Source organism: Bos grunniens, chromosome 7, assembly GCF_055505025.1.
Source record: "Bos grunniens cultivar Pamir isolate PY7600 chromosome 7, Bosgru_T2T1.0, whole genome shotgun sequence".
Taxonomy (NCBI): Eukaryota; Metazoa; Chordata; class Mammalia; order Artiodactyla; family Bovidae; genus Bos; species Bos grunniens.
Genome location: NC_141171.1, coordinates 54031283 through 54047625, shown reverse-complemented (window position 1 = coordinate 54047625; position 16343 = coordinate 54031283). Strand labels below are relative to the sequence as shown.

The following is a 16343-nucleotide window of genomic DNA, read 5'->3' as shown; positions in this document are numbered from 1 at the left end:
TAATATGATTTTAAAAAATAAGAGAGAATCTCAACAACCAAGATAGTTTCCATCGAACCTGAATTTTAGGGCATTCTTTTGGCTAAGAGGTCTGCTTCCTACGTTGTCCTTACCAGCTACATCAGGGCTGGGGCTCCTCAGCTAACTTTTGGCACTCTCTCAACTCCAACTGGAAGGGATGAACACTTGGTCTAGCTGAACAAATGCTTTGGCGCACTCTGCATCTGTCACCCCCAAACTCAAAGTCTAGGACCGCCTGAACAAGATCTGGCTTTCAGTGCTGCCTGTCTAATTATGAAGCTCAGACTAAAGATTCCACTTAAAAATCCTTCATTACACACAATTATTTTATCACCCCTGCCTGCTCTTCCTAAGCTAATCTCTACCTTGGCCTCTTCCTCTTGGTACCCCAATTACACTGCTCACATGCTATTACCTGGGAGCCTCTTCCTTCATGTCCTTTGTTTTTATCCAACTAACTTCTAGTAACTCTTTGGCTCTTGGCTCAACCCTAATGCCATCCAATTCCTTATCACTAAGGGAGTGAACTCTGCTGCAGCTTTTCATCATGTGTGTATTTGGGACTAGCTGGTGAAGGCCTCCCTCACTTTCTCCCACCAGAGGCTGCTCTGTGAAGCACCTACAGCAGGCCAGGCAGAGTGGGACCAATGATGAGGCAGACACTGGGCCTGTCATCAAGCAGCTTGTCCTATAACAGAGAGGAAGAAAAATTGGTGAATTAAGTGTTTCAGAGGCTGTGACCAAGGCATGCACAATGCACAGGGTTGGGCTGGGGGACAGCAAGCTTTACCTGTGCAGAAAGCATCTGGTGGAGATGAGGACATAAGCAAAGGTAGAGAGCTGCATAAGTCTGTGGCCACCACAAGCAGCTGATGGCCCAGGTCTTTGCAATGGAGTGGTCAGGGCGAGGCTAGAGGGGAAGCAGTTTCCAGAGGAAGCTTGCCTTCTTATGCCACCCTGCGGAGTGCAGACTGCGGCTTTAAGTAGGGCAGTGAAAAGGGTAGGGTTCCCTTTTGGTTACAAACATGTCTCCCTCCAAATCTGTGGAAACTCGGGTCGTATTCCTTCCCCTGCTCTCCTGCCAGATTTCCCATCAGCACTCCATGCATTCCACTTAAGGGAGCAAAAAGGAGCAAGCAGCTTCTCCGTGCATTCCAAATTCACTTGCATGAGCCATCACAAATCAATCATAGCAGCGAGCTGAGAATCCAGAGCCCATGGCAGGACACAGACAGCCAAATCTGCTTCATTTTCATTTTCTTTTCTTTTTCTATTTTAGTAGCATATGATAAAGAAACCTTAAAATTTTTTTAACATGGGATTAAGCAACAGGGAATATACTGTGACTGTCGTTGTGATCCCAAATCTCCTTGGAAATTAATCAATCACCTACAGTCAGGTCATTAAAAGTAAAACATTTCTCAGACTGTTAACTTTCCCCTCAATTATAGTATGGACGCATTTGGATGGACTGGGCTGGTAGCACTACATAAAGGTCAACAACATGGACGGATGGATCCTGCCAAGGTATCTTCAATAAAGTAAACGTGGACAGTGCTAAAGTGTCTTATTTTGGAGACTATTATCTGCTCTAAAACCATGCTATCATTTTTATGTGTAATGATTTAAAATTGGCCCTCTGCAAATGAAATATCTCAAGTACTTCATATGAGAGAGATGGGCTCCAAGATACAAGACAGGATAAAGACATACTGAATTTGAGTTAAGATGCAAAGAAGTTAAGAGGACATAAAAAGTGAGATTCCTCTCAATTCAAAAAATTTTTACTGAGCACCTACAATGTGGCCAACAAACTAAATTCTGGGAATATTCAGGCAAATAAGACTTGATCTCCCACTCCACCAAAAACATTTGAGTGGAAAGAAGGGGAGAAATGAGAAACAAAGGTAAATTTGGTTACAGTAGAATTGGATCAGCTATTAGAGTATACACTTGGGGTGAAAATGAAGTGAGAACTTCAGATATATTTCTAAACAGTAGACCAGCTTCCTCAGGAAGGTGGCTACTGTCCATAGCTTAGATTACTAATAATTTAAACGAGACCGCATCTAGGAAACAATGCAACCTGGGTCTAGGGGACAAAAAAAGAAAAAAACTCAAGATGCATTACAGACTGCTCTCAACTGATGAATATACTGAGATTCTTCATAAGTATAACCACTGGTGTGGAAAATTTACGCTGAACAGTAAGGAACAGTGATGACCTTTTATCTCGAGGAATGCAAAAAAATATTTAGTTATGAATACCACCCCCTCAAAGCAACATCAACCTTTCCTTCCATTTTTTAAACTCATCAAAACTCATGAAGTTCTATAGAAAAAGATCATTTAAATAGCCACCATGGGAAAAACTAAATCACTTAAGACTTTTTACGATCTGAAAAGGAATAATCTTATGTTACGAAATTGAAAAGGAAATAAAATACATCAGAAGGAAAGATCAACTTAAAGTGAGCTGTAAACCATATTGCTATCATTTTGGCTTCATATCCGTAATTAGCGCTTATGTGGAGGTAGAATGTAGTGAGGAAATTAAACAGGCTTGGGACTCAGGTAGGATCAGGGGTACAAATCCTGACTTTGAAACTTGGTAGCATTGTAGCTTTGGGCAAAATATGTGACTCTTTGAACTTCCATGTTCTCTTCTGTAAACTAAAATTTCCAATAACTGCTTTTTGATATCTTTGCAATGATAGCAGATACTGAATAGTCAAAGATCTTCAACAAATGCAAAGCAGTTTTAATGTTCTTACATTCTTGAGCATGAATTCTGATCCCTTTTAACTTTGAGTAGGCACAAAGAGTGATAAGAGCTTTTCTCCATGGATGGGAAGGGTCAACACAGCTCTATATTGCCGTGACAATCCAGAGAGATCACAGCTCAGTCACCCTGAAGGAATTTCTCCAAACCCTTCCAGGGTGACATCATTATTGTCTTGAGTGTCAGGGCAAGTGTCAGTGCTGAAGCAACTGAGGCATTATCACAAGCTGAGAGCCAGCAACAGATATCAAAAAGCCATTATAAATAGCAACTGAAGACCCAAAAATGCAAAGTAGAAAAGACAGTATCCCACAAAGCGTTAAACATTCACAGCAAAAGACCTTAACAGAGGTTAATGAGGTAAACGCTGTCATTTCTGAGTGCTGACTCCATGCCAGACATGCACTCTGCATGCATCAACTTTGATGATGCACTTTCCATGCATCAACTCACTTAATCTTCACAACATGACTCTGAGGTAGGTCCTACTATCCCCCCCGCCACCCCCTGCCTTTCATAAATCAGGACATAGAGACCCAGATAACCGTAGGGGCCCCCCAGCTGTAAGTGGTGTAACTGGAATTTGAACTCAGGTCTGTCTGATTCCAGGGCTTCACTCTTAAACAACATGCCGTTTCCAAATACATCAATGGTAAACCAGTTACACAGTCATCACCTTAAATAAGCCAAGTAATCTATTTCCAAGTAATCTACCTATTTCCCAAAAGGTAGGCTTAGTCTTCCTGAGTTCCATTTTGGTTCATTGTGTAAGGTGTGACTCCTAACTAGGACACAACCAGGAGCTTCTGATCTGATTACAGGCTTTTCCTTCCAGTTTCTGTTGCTAGATCTTTCTTTCCCCACTTCTAACTGCTGCCATGCCTGGGACTGTTGTGGGACCGCTCTTCCTCTATTGATCTCCTGAGTAATCTCATCAGCCCCATGCTGATATGTATGAAAGAGAAAGCATCTGTATGCTGAGAGCACTAAACAGAACCCTGGATACGTTCATTCCTGATCCCTGCCCACCCCACCACACTCATATAACAAAACTAGACCCCCTTCTTCCCTGCAGAAGGTCAAAATCCAGGAGTTATCCTTGATTCTTCTCACAAGCCACATCTAGCTCATAAATTAATCCTGTTGGCCCTATCTTTAAAGTATTGATAGATCCCAAATTTGAACACTTCCACCACCACCATCCCAGTTCAGGATTACTGTGCTAGCCTTCCAATTGATTTCCCTGACTCTACTCTTACCCCAATTCAGCTCATTTTCTAGAGACCAAGAGAGCAACACTGGAGAAAACAACAACAACAAAAACAGATCATGTCACTCTTCAGAATCATCCAGTGACTTCCTATTACAATTAGAATGAAATTCAAGCTTCTTCCCATGGCTCCCCTCAAGCCATACCTAGTCTGTTCCTTGCTTAGTTGTCCAAATTCAGCTTGTGACGCACTGACATGACTCTCTGAATAAACCGCATATGCTTCCATGTCAAGCAAGTTCCCTTCTAAGGGCATTTGTACTTACCATTCCCTCTGCCTGGAAGAATCTCCCTCCAATTCTTCACATGGCTTTGCTCTCCCACATCATTCATGTAGTGACTTACATGTCACCTCCTCTGACCATCTGGATCTAACAGTTGCTTGCCCATTCCCATCATTCTAATAGCATTCACTTCCTTGAGAGCACTTAGCACTTTCTATTTTATATTTAGTCTATATTTTTATACCATACTTTACAATAACCCTGTATATGAGACAGCAAAAGAGACACTGATGTATAGAACAGTCTTTTGGACTCTGTGGGAGAGGGAGAGGGTGGGATGATTTGGGAGAATGGCACTGAAACATGTATAATATCATATATGAAATGAGTCGCCAGTCCAGGTTAGATGCACGATACAGGATGCTTGGGGCTGGTGCACTGGGACGACCCAGAGGGAGGGTATGGGGAGGGAGGAGGGAGGAGGGTTCAGGATGAGGAACACGTGTATACCTGTGGTGATTCATGTTGATATATGGCAAAACAAATACAATACTGTAAAGTTAGAAAAGAAAAGAAAAGAAAAAACTCACTGCTGTGTTCACAGGACATAATAGTGAGTAGGTGTACCTAACAGGCAGGACTTCCCATATGGCTCAGTGGTAAAGAATCTGCCTGTCAATGCAGGAGACACAAAAGATGCAGGTTTGATTCCTGGGTTGGGAAGATCCCCTGGAGAAGAACATGGCAATCTACTCCAGTATTCTTGCCTGGGAAATCCCATAGACAGAGGAGCCTGGTGGGCTACAGTCCATGGGGTCCCAAATAGTTGGACATAACTGAGCAGCTGAGCACGAGCACCAAACTGGAACTCCCTTAGTGGAATGGCCATCTGAACTCATGACAGAGTGGTTCAAAGGGCCCCGTTATCCAGAGCTATGTTGTGATCCTGGGGCTTCACATTAGAACTTCCCCATCCAGATGTTCTGAAACTGGGTGACAGCTGGGTTGGTCATTCAAAAGGGGATAATACAGTGTGAGGCAATATGAGCCCAAGTTTTGACCATCAAGGGAATTCTGTATCTCACCCTCATCTTGAGACCCCACCCAGGCCTTGCAGAGCCTGCATCCAACAAGCTTATTTTCCCCAGGCAGGCTGCACCACTGGGTCAGTTCCCACAAACACTACCTTGCTAAGACTATAAGGTGGTGGTGAAGTTGCTTCAGTCGTGTCCAACTCTTGCAACCCCATGGACTATAGCCTGCAAGGCTCCTTTGTCCATAGGATTCTCCAGGCAAGAACACTGGAGTGGGTTGCCATTTCCTTCTCCAGGGGATCTGCCCAACCTGGGAATCAAATCCGGGTCTCCTCCATTGTAGGCATGAGTCCAAAAGTAAGACAGGCTCTCAGGGCATCTGAGCTCTACCCCAAGGAGCCACCAAAGTGATGCAAGGACTTGCTCCACGGCCCGACCTAGGCATGTACACTTACGAACACATTCATTTAATTCAGTCTGACAGTGAAAAGGGTATGTATGGGGCCCACACTTAGAGGCTGGCTCTATGGGGTCACACAGAGTCGGACACGACTGAAGCTACTTAGCAGCAGCAGCAGCATACGCTGACAGTCCCTGCAGGTGTTTTCAGTTAAATGTGATAATCAAGTTAGCTGAGCAGCACAGTTAACTCTGAAGCAGCAAACTGAGCTTCCTGGGTGATCTCCCCATCTGTTTTACTACCAGGCTAAGTGCAAAGAGCAATGGCTAAGGTGAAGGGCACAAAGCAAAGGTGCTTATGGGCATGTAAGGTGGAAAGAGAAAGGAAAAGAGAGGGTGAGAGGTGGGTTTCTGCTATAGCAGTCCCAAAAGGAGAAGGTGCTTATTTCACAGTGAGTCAGGATAAAAAAAATTTTTTTTAATTTCACAGGCTCACCCTTGTGCTACAGTTGGATAACCTGTCTATTATCCAACTATATAGATCCTCCTGTCTATAAATACAGATTTACTCCTATATATTTACTATATATTACTCCCATATATTTATTATATAGTAAATATAGATTTATTCCTGTCAGGTTGACTTGGCACTTAGATGGGGCTAAGCTTCTCAGTACTCCCCACAGAGCGTAAGCTGAAGAAGGTAAAGGTCTTTTGCAGGACTGGTTATAAGAAACCAAAGAAAAAGTTAAAACTGTCATAAGATAATTTGATAATCCCAGGACCTTCTCCATGGCCAATGTTATTCTTGCCCACTTCAGCTGGAAACTGCCTTTGGGGTCCAAGTTTTCAGGGCATGATGAGGAGATGATGTGTGTGACTGGCAGATTGGTTCCTTGAAACAAAAAGGCAGGATAAATTTTGCTTATCCTATTACTGCTAATTTGCTTAAATGGCTCTACCACCACCACCTGTTTCACCAGCTAGCCAGGGACAAAGTACTCAAGAAGTCCAAAGAATTTTGATGCTGCAGAAGTCTCTAATGAGGCTTTTCAGTTCCTAAGCAAATCAAACCCACCTGTTCCTATTTTGCCACACAGCTTTCAATTACTGATGTTAATGGAAGGCAGGAGGGGGCACAATTTTCAATTATCCATGCTAAGCCGCAACACGTCCACTCCTGAAAAGGTCTCTCTAAACTGAAATTCTGGGTCTAAAACCCCCTATTCCCATTCACCGCTATATAATTCCAGATGGAGTCTGAGATGGCAAACTAAGGACACATTGAACCAATATCTATTCTCTATCATGGCCTATAGCTGAGGAAGAACTGTGGTGTGGAGGCTAACAAAAAGCCCCAAAGGGGAATTTAAATCCAGCCAGGGCCAGGACTAGGGTAAGACAAGAGAGGCAGGTGGGATGCACAATTTCAGGAGGTGAGGTCCTGAAACCAACCTGAGAAGGAACATCTCACAGTACTTCCAAATTTATTTTAAAAGGCTAGGATTAAAACTTTTAGGACTTCCCTGGTAGCCCAGTGGATAAACAATGTCCACCTGCCAATGTAGGGGACACGGGTTCGATCCCTGGCCCAGGAAGATTCCACATGCTGTGGAGCAACTAAGCCCACGCACCACAACGACTGAAGTCCACATGTCTAGAGTCTGTGCTCCACAAGAGAAAGCACTGCAATGAGAAGCCCGTGCACTGCAAAGAGCAGATAACAATAAAACTGAAAATAAGACCTCTCTTCTCACCAAAACATAAAAAAACAAAAACAACTTTATTTGAAAATATTTTAGTTTTTCCTTTAACATTTGTTATTTGAAAAATAATAAAGGAAAAAGTGGAAGTCATGATTATCCATAATTTTGTCATATTTTTGAGAAATAAAATCTCCCTCATTATAACTACTGTGAAACTCTAGTCATTGTTACTAACCATTTGCTGCATGCTTCAGGCTCTTTTCCTTTCATACACACACACACACACACACACATATACACACACACACACACACACACACTCACTCACTCACATATATTTTAACTTAAAAAATTGAATCCTCTTTAGCAGTTACTTAAATTTAAAGAAGCACTCCCTTCAGCAATGTTAAGGGTCATCATCTCCTTAAATTGTATACCTCAGGTGTCTCTCTTCCCTCATCCTGCTCCCAAACCTGTTATATACATCATCTTGGTGTCCTTGCTTACTTTACCTGCTGATTAACATTTTTTTATTGAGTCACCATAATATTATTGTCTGGATAATATAGGAACCAAGTTTCTGTTAAGACTTTTCTTTCCCTCTTCATCAGCTTCCTTGCTTCCTTCCTTTCACTTCCTGTTCATTCACAAGAAGTAGGAGACAGAGTAGGAATGTGTTGGCTCACTTTAATGGTTGTGGAATAAACAAGGCATACAGACACTAATTGGCCTTTAGAGGCTGGCAGCGAAGGTGAGCCCCCTCTCAGGACTCAGGGGTCTAAGGATATTGCGGGCAATCAGCACTGGGGAAGGAGAGGTGTTCTCAATCTGTACCCCAGAAGACAAGAGCCAAGGGCCAATAGCCAGAGCTCCTCTCTCATCACTGAAGAAGCCAAAGAACTGTGAGGGGTCCTGGCCTTACACCCTCCTGGGTGGTCCAAATGGCCTACCATACCCAAAGTCTGAACAGTTTGCTGTTACAAATTCCTCACCCCAGTTAGAAATTTTGAACTCATCCTCAAAAAAGACTTCCACAAAGAAGTTGGCAGGGCCTTACTGCTATTGCAAGCAGAAAAGATGGCTTCCCATATTTTAAGCCAGGAGCCCCTGGAGCCCACTCAACTGCAGTGAGGTTGATATGGCTTATAGCTGCTTGGGCCCCTGGGGTGCTGGGTTATTTTATGGAGGTTGTGGCACAGGTTAAAAGCCTTTATATTTGTGGCTCAGATGGTAAAGAATCTGCCTGCAATGCAGGAGACTGGGGTTCAACCCCTGGGTCGGGAAGATCCCCTGGAAAAGGGAATGGCAACCTACTCCAGTCTTCTTGCCTGGAGAATTCCATGGACAGAGGAGCCTGGCAAGCTGCAGTCTATAAGGTCGCAAAGAGTCGGACACAACTGAGCGTCTAACACTTTCACTCTTAAGACTACACTTTTAGGGATCATTTCTATAGTTTGCTTATAAAATAAGCAGGACCTGCAAAAGTCCCAGTGAGGACAGTGGTAAGGGCAGGTGCTGGGGTGGTGCTACATCAGATCTCTGGGTGATTCAACATCAGTTGGTCTATGAGCCTATGAAGAGACTCGCCCCTTTGATTCATTGGTTCTTTTTTCTTCCCTGATACTCTAAGCCTCCACTCCAACTCTGTAGCCTAGTTAACCTCTGCTTAAATCTTTTACAGTTCAGGTTAATGGTAACATATCAGCTTCCATACACTGAATGCATTCAAAGAAGTCAGAGCACTGCCTGGGACCCAAGATGTGCCACCTGTAGCATTCTGCATCTATATGGACCCACTGTTCCAAATGAAAACCATGAGGCAGCTAAACAAATTCAATCACTGTGGAAAGTGATTTGGTGATATCTAAAAACAGTGAAGCTGCATATATGCCTGGAATTCTAGTGCTGGTATACATCATGCCAAAATTCACATGTATACAGAAAGGTGTTTGCAAAGATGTTCACTGCACTGCTTACAATGGTAAAAAAATGAGACACAATTCTAAGTGTCTATTAGTAGGAGAAAGAGATTAATAGTATGTGCCATTTTTACATAGCATTTAGAGAATGAATTAGCATTTATCTCAAAGAGATAAAACTCAGTAGAAAAACATGTTGAAAAATGTGAGTGCACGCTGAGAGCCTTTATGGACACACACACCAGATGGCCATATGCGGTAACAAATGGAAATGGGGAGAACCCCAAACAGGATTTCAATGTTAACATGAAGAAGAGAGAGGTCAAATAAAAATGTTAACTGTCACATAAATACATATATTTGTGTATATACAGACATGAAAAATTACAGCAAAACATACAAAATATGCATTCCAAATACACATTTTTGCCCTAATTCTGTTTTCCAAAAAAAAAAAAAAAGGAAGAGAAGAAGGAGAGAGGGCACGTTTTAGGAAATCAGAAGAATTCCTTCACATTGTCTTAAGGATCCTGAAAAAGCTCTGTGTATATCAAAGGCTGATAGCAGGTGATAGCAAAGAGAAAAAGAGTTTTTAAAAATGAAGTTAAGAATAACTTTATAAATGCATCTTTAATCCATACTATCCTTAATAATATTCCCAGACTTTAGTGTAGATGGAAAACTTGGGAGTTTATTAAAAATAGAACTCCATATCCTGCTTATCCCAGCCCACAACATTCTGAATCAGGAAATCTTAAATGGATCCTAGTAATCTCCTTTTCATTTTCATTTATATATATATATATCAATAAATTTATATGTCATTTTTTAATATATTTAGATATATAAATGTATTATCATTTATATATATATAAATGAATGTATATATCATTTATATGTAAAAATGAATTTATATCTCATTTATATATATATATCCTGAGTACAGTAAAGTTAAGCCTTTTACATTGGTGTAAAAGCCTTCTCCATTGGTGACTTTTTAAAAAAATTTTATTTTATATTGGAGCATAGCGGTAGCTCAGACAGTAAAGAATCTGCCTGCAATGTGGGAGACCTGGGTTTGATCCCCGGTTAGGAAAATCACCTGGAGAAGGGAATGGCCCACCCCCATCCATTTTAAAATGTATTGAGAAGCATTTAAAAAGAAACATAAAGTAAATGAAACTTGCAATTTTAATGTAAAAGTCTATTTCCCTTTGCCCAAAAGTGAATAGCTAACAGTGGCTCTTAAAAGAAAATTTTATATATTGATGATGATAAAGTCACTTTATACAATGCTTATTTACAAAGCTCTATAAAATGTTGATCCTATAATAGAACAATAATTACACTGTATATATATATATATTATATATATATACATATATATTATATATGTATAATGTACAGCTGAAATGTTAAAGGCACACTTGCTAAACTTATAAAACTCGTATTCTAGGTAACAATTAACTTCAATGGAACAATTCCAGTGTTTTAATTAAAGAATTTGAAAAAGAATACATATATGTATAACTGAATCACTGTGCTGTATACCTGAAACTAAACACAACATTGTTAACCAACAGAAAATGAAAGTGAAAGTTGCTCAGTTGAGTCCGATTCTCTGCAACCACATGGACTCTAGCCTGCCAGGCACCTCTGTCCCTGGAATTCTCCAGGCCAGAACACTGGATTGGGCAGCCATTCCCTGCTCCAGGTGATCTTCCTAACCAGGGATCGAACCCAGGTCTCCTGCATTGCAGGCAGATTCTTTACCACTATGCTCCAATATATAACAATTTTTTTTAAAAAGTCACCAATGTAGAACAATGTAGTTTTAAACTATCAAGACTTTGTAATCCATTATCTAATGATGATATCCTCTCTGCTTTCCCAAGCAGAGTCGAGGTACCCCTTCAGGGTTCCCATAGCCCTTAACTCATACTTGAGATTAGCACACAGATTTATGCTGTAGTTCACCTATAGTCACATCCATGCCCCCCACCCAGGCTATCAATTCCTCCCAACAGGAAAGGGATCATGCTCTCTTTGATACCTGTATCTAGCACAGTACCTGGCAAGCTGCAGGCACTCGATAAATATTCCTTTGAATGAGTTAGCATAACTGAACAAGTCCTAAACTTGAAGACATCCAAAGAAGAGAGAGTTTCCAGCACAGAGTTGGCAGACTTGTCTCTAAAGGACCAGACAGTAAATATTTCAGGCTTTGAGGGCCATACAATTTTTCTTGCAACTTCTCAACCAGCCAGTGTAAACTTGGAGGGCTGCCATAGATAATACATAAATAAAGAAAAGTTCCTCTGTCCCAATAAAACTTCACAAACACTGAAATCTGAATTTCATATAAGTTTCACCTGTCATGAACTATTGTTCTTCTTTTGATTATTTGCAACTATTGACAACTGTACACAAGCATTCTGAGCTTGTGGGCTGTATAAATATTAGCAGCAGGGTTTTCCCACTCCAGCTCTAGCAGATCTGGGCAGATAGGCAGGAGGAAGAAGCTCAAGATACCAGATAAGCTGAAGTAGACTGAATCTAAGAAGAGAAGAAAGGGGTCTATGTTGAATAAAAACCCAGTGGACCTTCATAGTACCTAAAAATGGGACAAAGGATACAATCCAAAAATAAAAACAATGCAGTTTTTTGTTGCTGTTCTTTTTAAAAAAATTTTTAAACAAGTTCTATCATAACAATAAAGCTCATATACAATGAACTAATGCCTAAGGAAGTCAGGAAAAAAACCGATATAGTTAAAAGTCATTAGTAATACTAGTTAGGGGAAAAGACCAAAGCTTCTTGGGTTAGAGTTTTACCCCTATCTCAAGCATTGCTAAGGTATATTCTAATGTATATTCTCCTTTCTCTCTGATTCCCATTCTCAGGTAGAAATCCAAATAAGCAAGATAAGTGGTCAAAAGATGGGAAGCAAAAGCTGAGAAAAGGGATTCTGCATCAGAATACCCAAAGATTGATTGTCCGGTCCTGTTTTACCAAGTCTTGTGCGTAAAATCATAGATGTCTTCAAAATTAAAAGAGGCTCAGAATCAGAGTCTGCTTTATTCATTAAAAGTAGTTATAACTTTGCAAATAGCAGGCATGTTCATTTTATAAAAATAAAGAAGGCAAGAGAAGAAAACACAAGCACCTAGAGATAACAACAGTTAAGATACTGCTGGCTATCCTGTTTTCCTTAACTACATTGTGTGTATGTATGTATGTGCTTTTTTTTAATGCAAAAATAATCCTCTTTATTTTGTAGATGGAGGCCTTGTATACCTGAGATCTGGCACACTTGCTCAAGATCATGAATAAAATGACTTTTACCTATTGTGCCAACACTCTCTCCTGCTGCTGCTGCTGCTAAGTAGCTTCAGTCATGTCCAACTCTATGTGACCCCATAGACGGCAGCCCACCAGGCTCCCCTGTCCCTGGGATTCTCCAGGCAAGAACACTGGAGTGGGTTGCCATTTCCCTCTCCAATGCATGAAAGTGAAAAGTGAAAATGAAGTCGCTCAGTCGTGTCCAGCTCCTAGCGACCCCATGGACTGCAGCCCACCAGGCCCCTCCGTCCATGGGATTTTCCAGGCAAGAGTACTGGAGTGGGTTGCCATTGCCTTCTCCGACACTCTCTCCTACCACCTCCTAAAAGAAATAAATCATCAGCATCTTGGATAAGTTAGTGCCTTGTTAGCACAGGTGCTCAATCAATTAATACATGTTGGCATGAATGAGGCCAACTGGGCTGACCTGTTTATCTCAGTCAGGCTCTGTCCAAGTCATCTTCATCATAAAAGCTGCTAATTGTCAAGCAATAGAAAAGATCAATAAAGAAGATGGATTTTGAAAAGGGTTTTTAAAAATAATAAACTGTTAGCCAGACTCACTGGGGAGGACCAAATAAATAAAATCAGAAATCAAAGAGAAATTAAAACTGATACCAAAGAATAATAAGATTACTACAAACAACTATGGGCCAACAAATCAGACAACCTAGAAGAAATGGATAAATTTCTAGAAGCATTCTATCTCCCAGAACTGAATCAGGAAGAAATAGAAAAATGAAAAGACCAATCACTGCTGCTACTGCTGCTAAGTCGCTTCAGTCGTGTCCGATTCTGTGTGACCCCATAGACAGCAGCCCACCAGGCTCCCCCGTCCCTGGGATTCTCCAGGCAAGCAAAAAACACCCACAAAACCAAAGTCCAGGATCAAATAGCTTTACAGGTAAACTCTACCAAACATTCTCAAACTATTCCAAACAACTGAAATGAAAGAAGGCTTCTGAACTCATTCTACAAGGCCAGCATTCCCCTGATACTAAAACCAGACTAAGGCACTACTGAAAAAGAATTTCAAGCCAATATCCGTGACACATGTACATGCAAAAATTCTCAAGTAAAAACTAGCAAATTGAATTCAACAATACATTAAAAAAGGATCATTAAAAAAAAAAAAAAAAAAAAAAAAGGATCATACACCATGATCAAGCTGGATTTATCCCAAGCATGAAAGGATGATTTAACATCCAGAAATCAATCAACATGATATATGACATGAACAAAAATGAAAGATTAAAATCATATGATCATCCCAGTAACATCAGGGATAAGACAAGGATGCCCATTCTCCCCAGTTTTATTCAATGTAATATTTCAGATGACATGATACTATATAAAAACCCTAAAGACTCCACCAAGAAAACTTTAGAATTAATAAGTGAACTCAGTATAGTTGCATGATACAATAGAAGTATACAGAAGTCTATATACTATATACTATACTATATAGTGTTTCTACATGCTAATAATGATGTATCAGAAATTAAGAAAAAAACTCCACTTATAATTGCATCAAAAGAATAAAATACTGAAGAACAAATTTAACCAAGAAGGTGAAAGATCTGCACTCTAAAAAGTATGACATTGATGAGAGAAATTAAAGATGACACAAATAAGTGGAAAGATAGTCCATGCTCAGAGATTAGAAGAATTAAAATTGTTGAAGTGTCCATACTAGCCAAAAAGCTTACCTACTCATGGCAATCTCTACCAAAATATTCATGGCATTTTCCACTGAACTAGAACATATAATCTTAAAAATCTGCATGGATTCACAAAAGATCCCAACTGGCTAAAACAATCTTGAAAAAGAAAGCTGGAGATATCACACTCCCTGGTTTCAAACTAAATTACAAAGCTGCTGCTGCTGCTACTGCTGCTAAGTTGCTTCAGTCGTGTCCGACTCTGTGCGACCCCATAGACAGCAGCCCACCAGACTCCCCCGTCCCTGGGATTCTCCAGGCAAGAACACTGGAGTGGGTTGCCATTTCCCTCTCCAGTGCATGAAAATGGAAAGTGAAAGTGAAGTTGCTCAGTCGTGTCTGACTCCTAGCGACCCCATGGACTGCAGTCTACCAGGCTCCTCCGTCCATGGGATTTTCCAGGCAAGAGTACTGGAGTGGGGTGCCATGGCCTTCTCCAAATTACAAAGCTACAGTAATCAAAACAGTATGTTACTGGAACAAAAGCAGAGGCATAGCTCAACGGAACAGAATAGAGAGCCCAGAAGTAAACCCACATTTATATGGTCAATTAGTCTACAACAAAAGTGGCAAGAATATACAATGGGGGAAAGCCAGTCTCTTCAATGAATGACGCTAGGAAAACTGGACAGCTACATGCAAAAGAATAAAACTAGACCACTTTCATAGACCATATACAAAAACAAAGCAACAAACAAAAAAACACCTCAAAATGGATTAAAGACTTAAATGTAAGACCTGAAACCATAAAACTCCTAGAAGAAAACATAGGCAGTAAAGCTTTTTGGCATCAGTCTTAGCAATACTGTTTTGGATCCATCTCTTTAAGCAAGGGTAACAAAAACAAACAAATGAGACTACAACAAAATAAAAAGCTTTTTAACGACAAAGAAAACTATTAACAAATTGAACAGGCAACCTACTAAACAGCAAAAGATATTTGCAAATGTTACATCTGATTAGAGATTAATATCAAAATATATAGAGAATTCATATGACTCATTATCAAAAACCAAAAAATCTGATTAAAATATGGGCAAAAAACCAGAATAGACATTTTGCCAAAGAAGATATATAGATATCCAACAGGCACATGGAAAGATAGTCAACATCACTAATCGTCACAGAAATGCAAATCAGAACCATAATGATACATATTATCTCACATATATGAGAATGGCTATTATCAAAAAGACAAAACATAAGTGTTGGTGAGGATGGAGAGAGAAGGGAACCTTTGTGCACTGTTGGAAGCAACGTAAATTGGTACAACCACTATGACGGTTTCTCAAAAAAGACAGAACTACCATGTAACACAGCGATTCTATTTCTGGGTATTTATCTGATGACAACAAAAACAGTAATTTGAAAAGACATATGCGCATCAATGTTGACCGCAGCATTACCTACAACAGACAAGATATGGACGTAACCTAAGTGTCCAATGACGCATGAATGGATAAAGAAGGTGTGATACACAAACACTGAAATTTTACTCAACATAAAAAATAATGAAATTTTTCCATTTGTGACAACATGGATTGACCTAGAGGGTATTATGCTAAGTGAAGTAAGTCAGACAGAGAAAGACAAATACTTTTGATTTCACTTACATTCAGAATCTAAAAAACAAAACAAACAAACAACAAAATAGAGACATGCATAAAAACAGAACAAACCAGTGGTCACCAGAGGGGAGGAGTGGGGGTGGGGGGGTAAAACAGGTGAGGGGGATTAAAGAGCACATAATTCTAGCAATAAAATAAGTCACGAGGACATAATGTACAGTGTAGGCAATATAGTCAAGAACATTACAGTAACTCCTGGTGACAGATGGTAAGTTGACTTAGTGTGGTGATCATTTAGTAATATATAAAAATAGTAAACCCCTATGTTATACACATGGAACCAATACGGTATTTTTA

General features: G+C 40.3%; 1 protein-coding gene and 1 pseudogene across 9 annotated transcripts in view; one reads left to right on the top strand and one right to left on the bottom strand.

Annotated features, from left to right (window-relative positions):
- Positions 1-16343, bottom strand: part of ARHGAP26 (Rho GTPase activating protein 26) — a 475560-nt gene that overhangs the window by 133774 nt on the left and 325443 nt on the right. For 4 of the 9 annotated variants that reach the window (XM_086412175.1, XM_086412178.1, XM_086412181.1 and 1 more), the window contains exon 18: positions 641-709. The exons of the other annotated variants lie outside the window; for them this stretch is intronic. In XM_086412175.1, coding sequence (XP_086268301.1) covers positions 641-709 — 69 coding nt within the window. The remainder of the gene's footprint in view (positions 1-640; positions 710-16343) is intronic. 9 annotated transcript variants of the gene reach the window in all.
- On the top strand, positions 8859-8955 carry LOC147369578 (small nucleolar RNA U3; annotated as a pseudogene).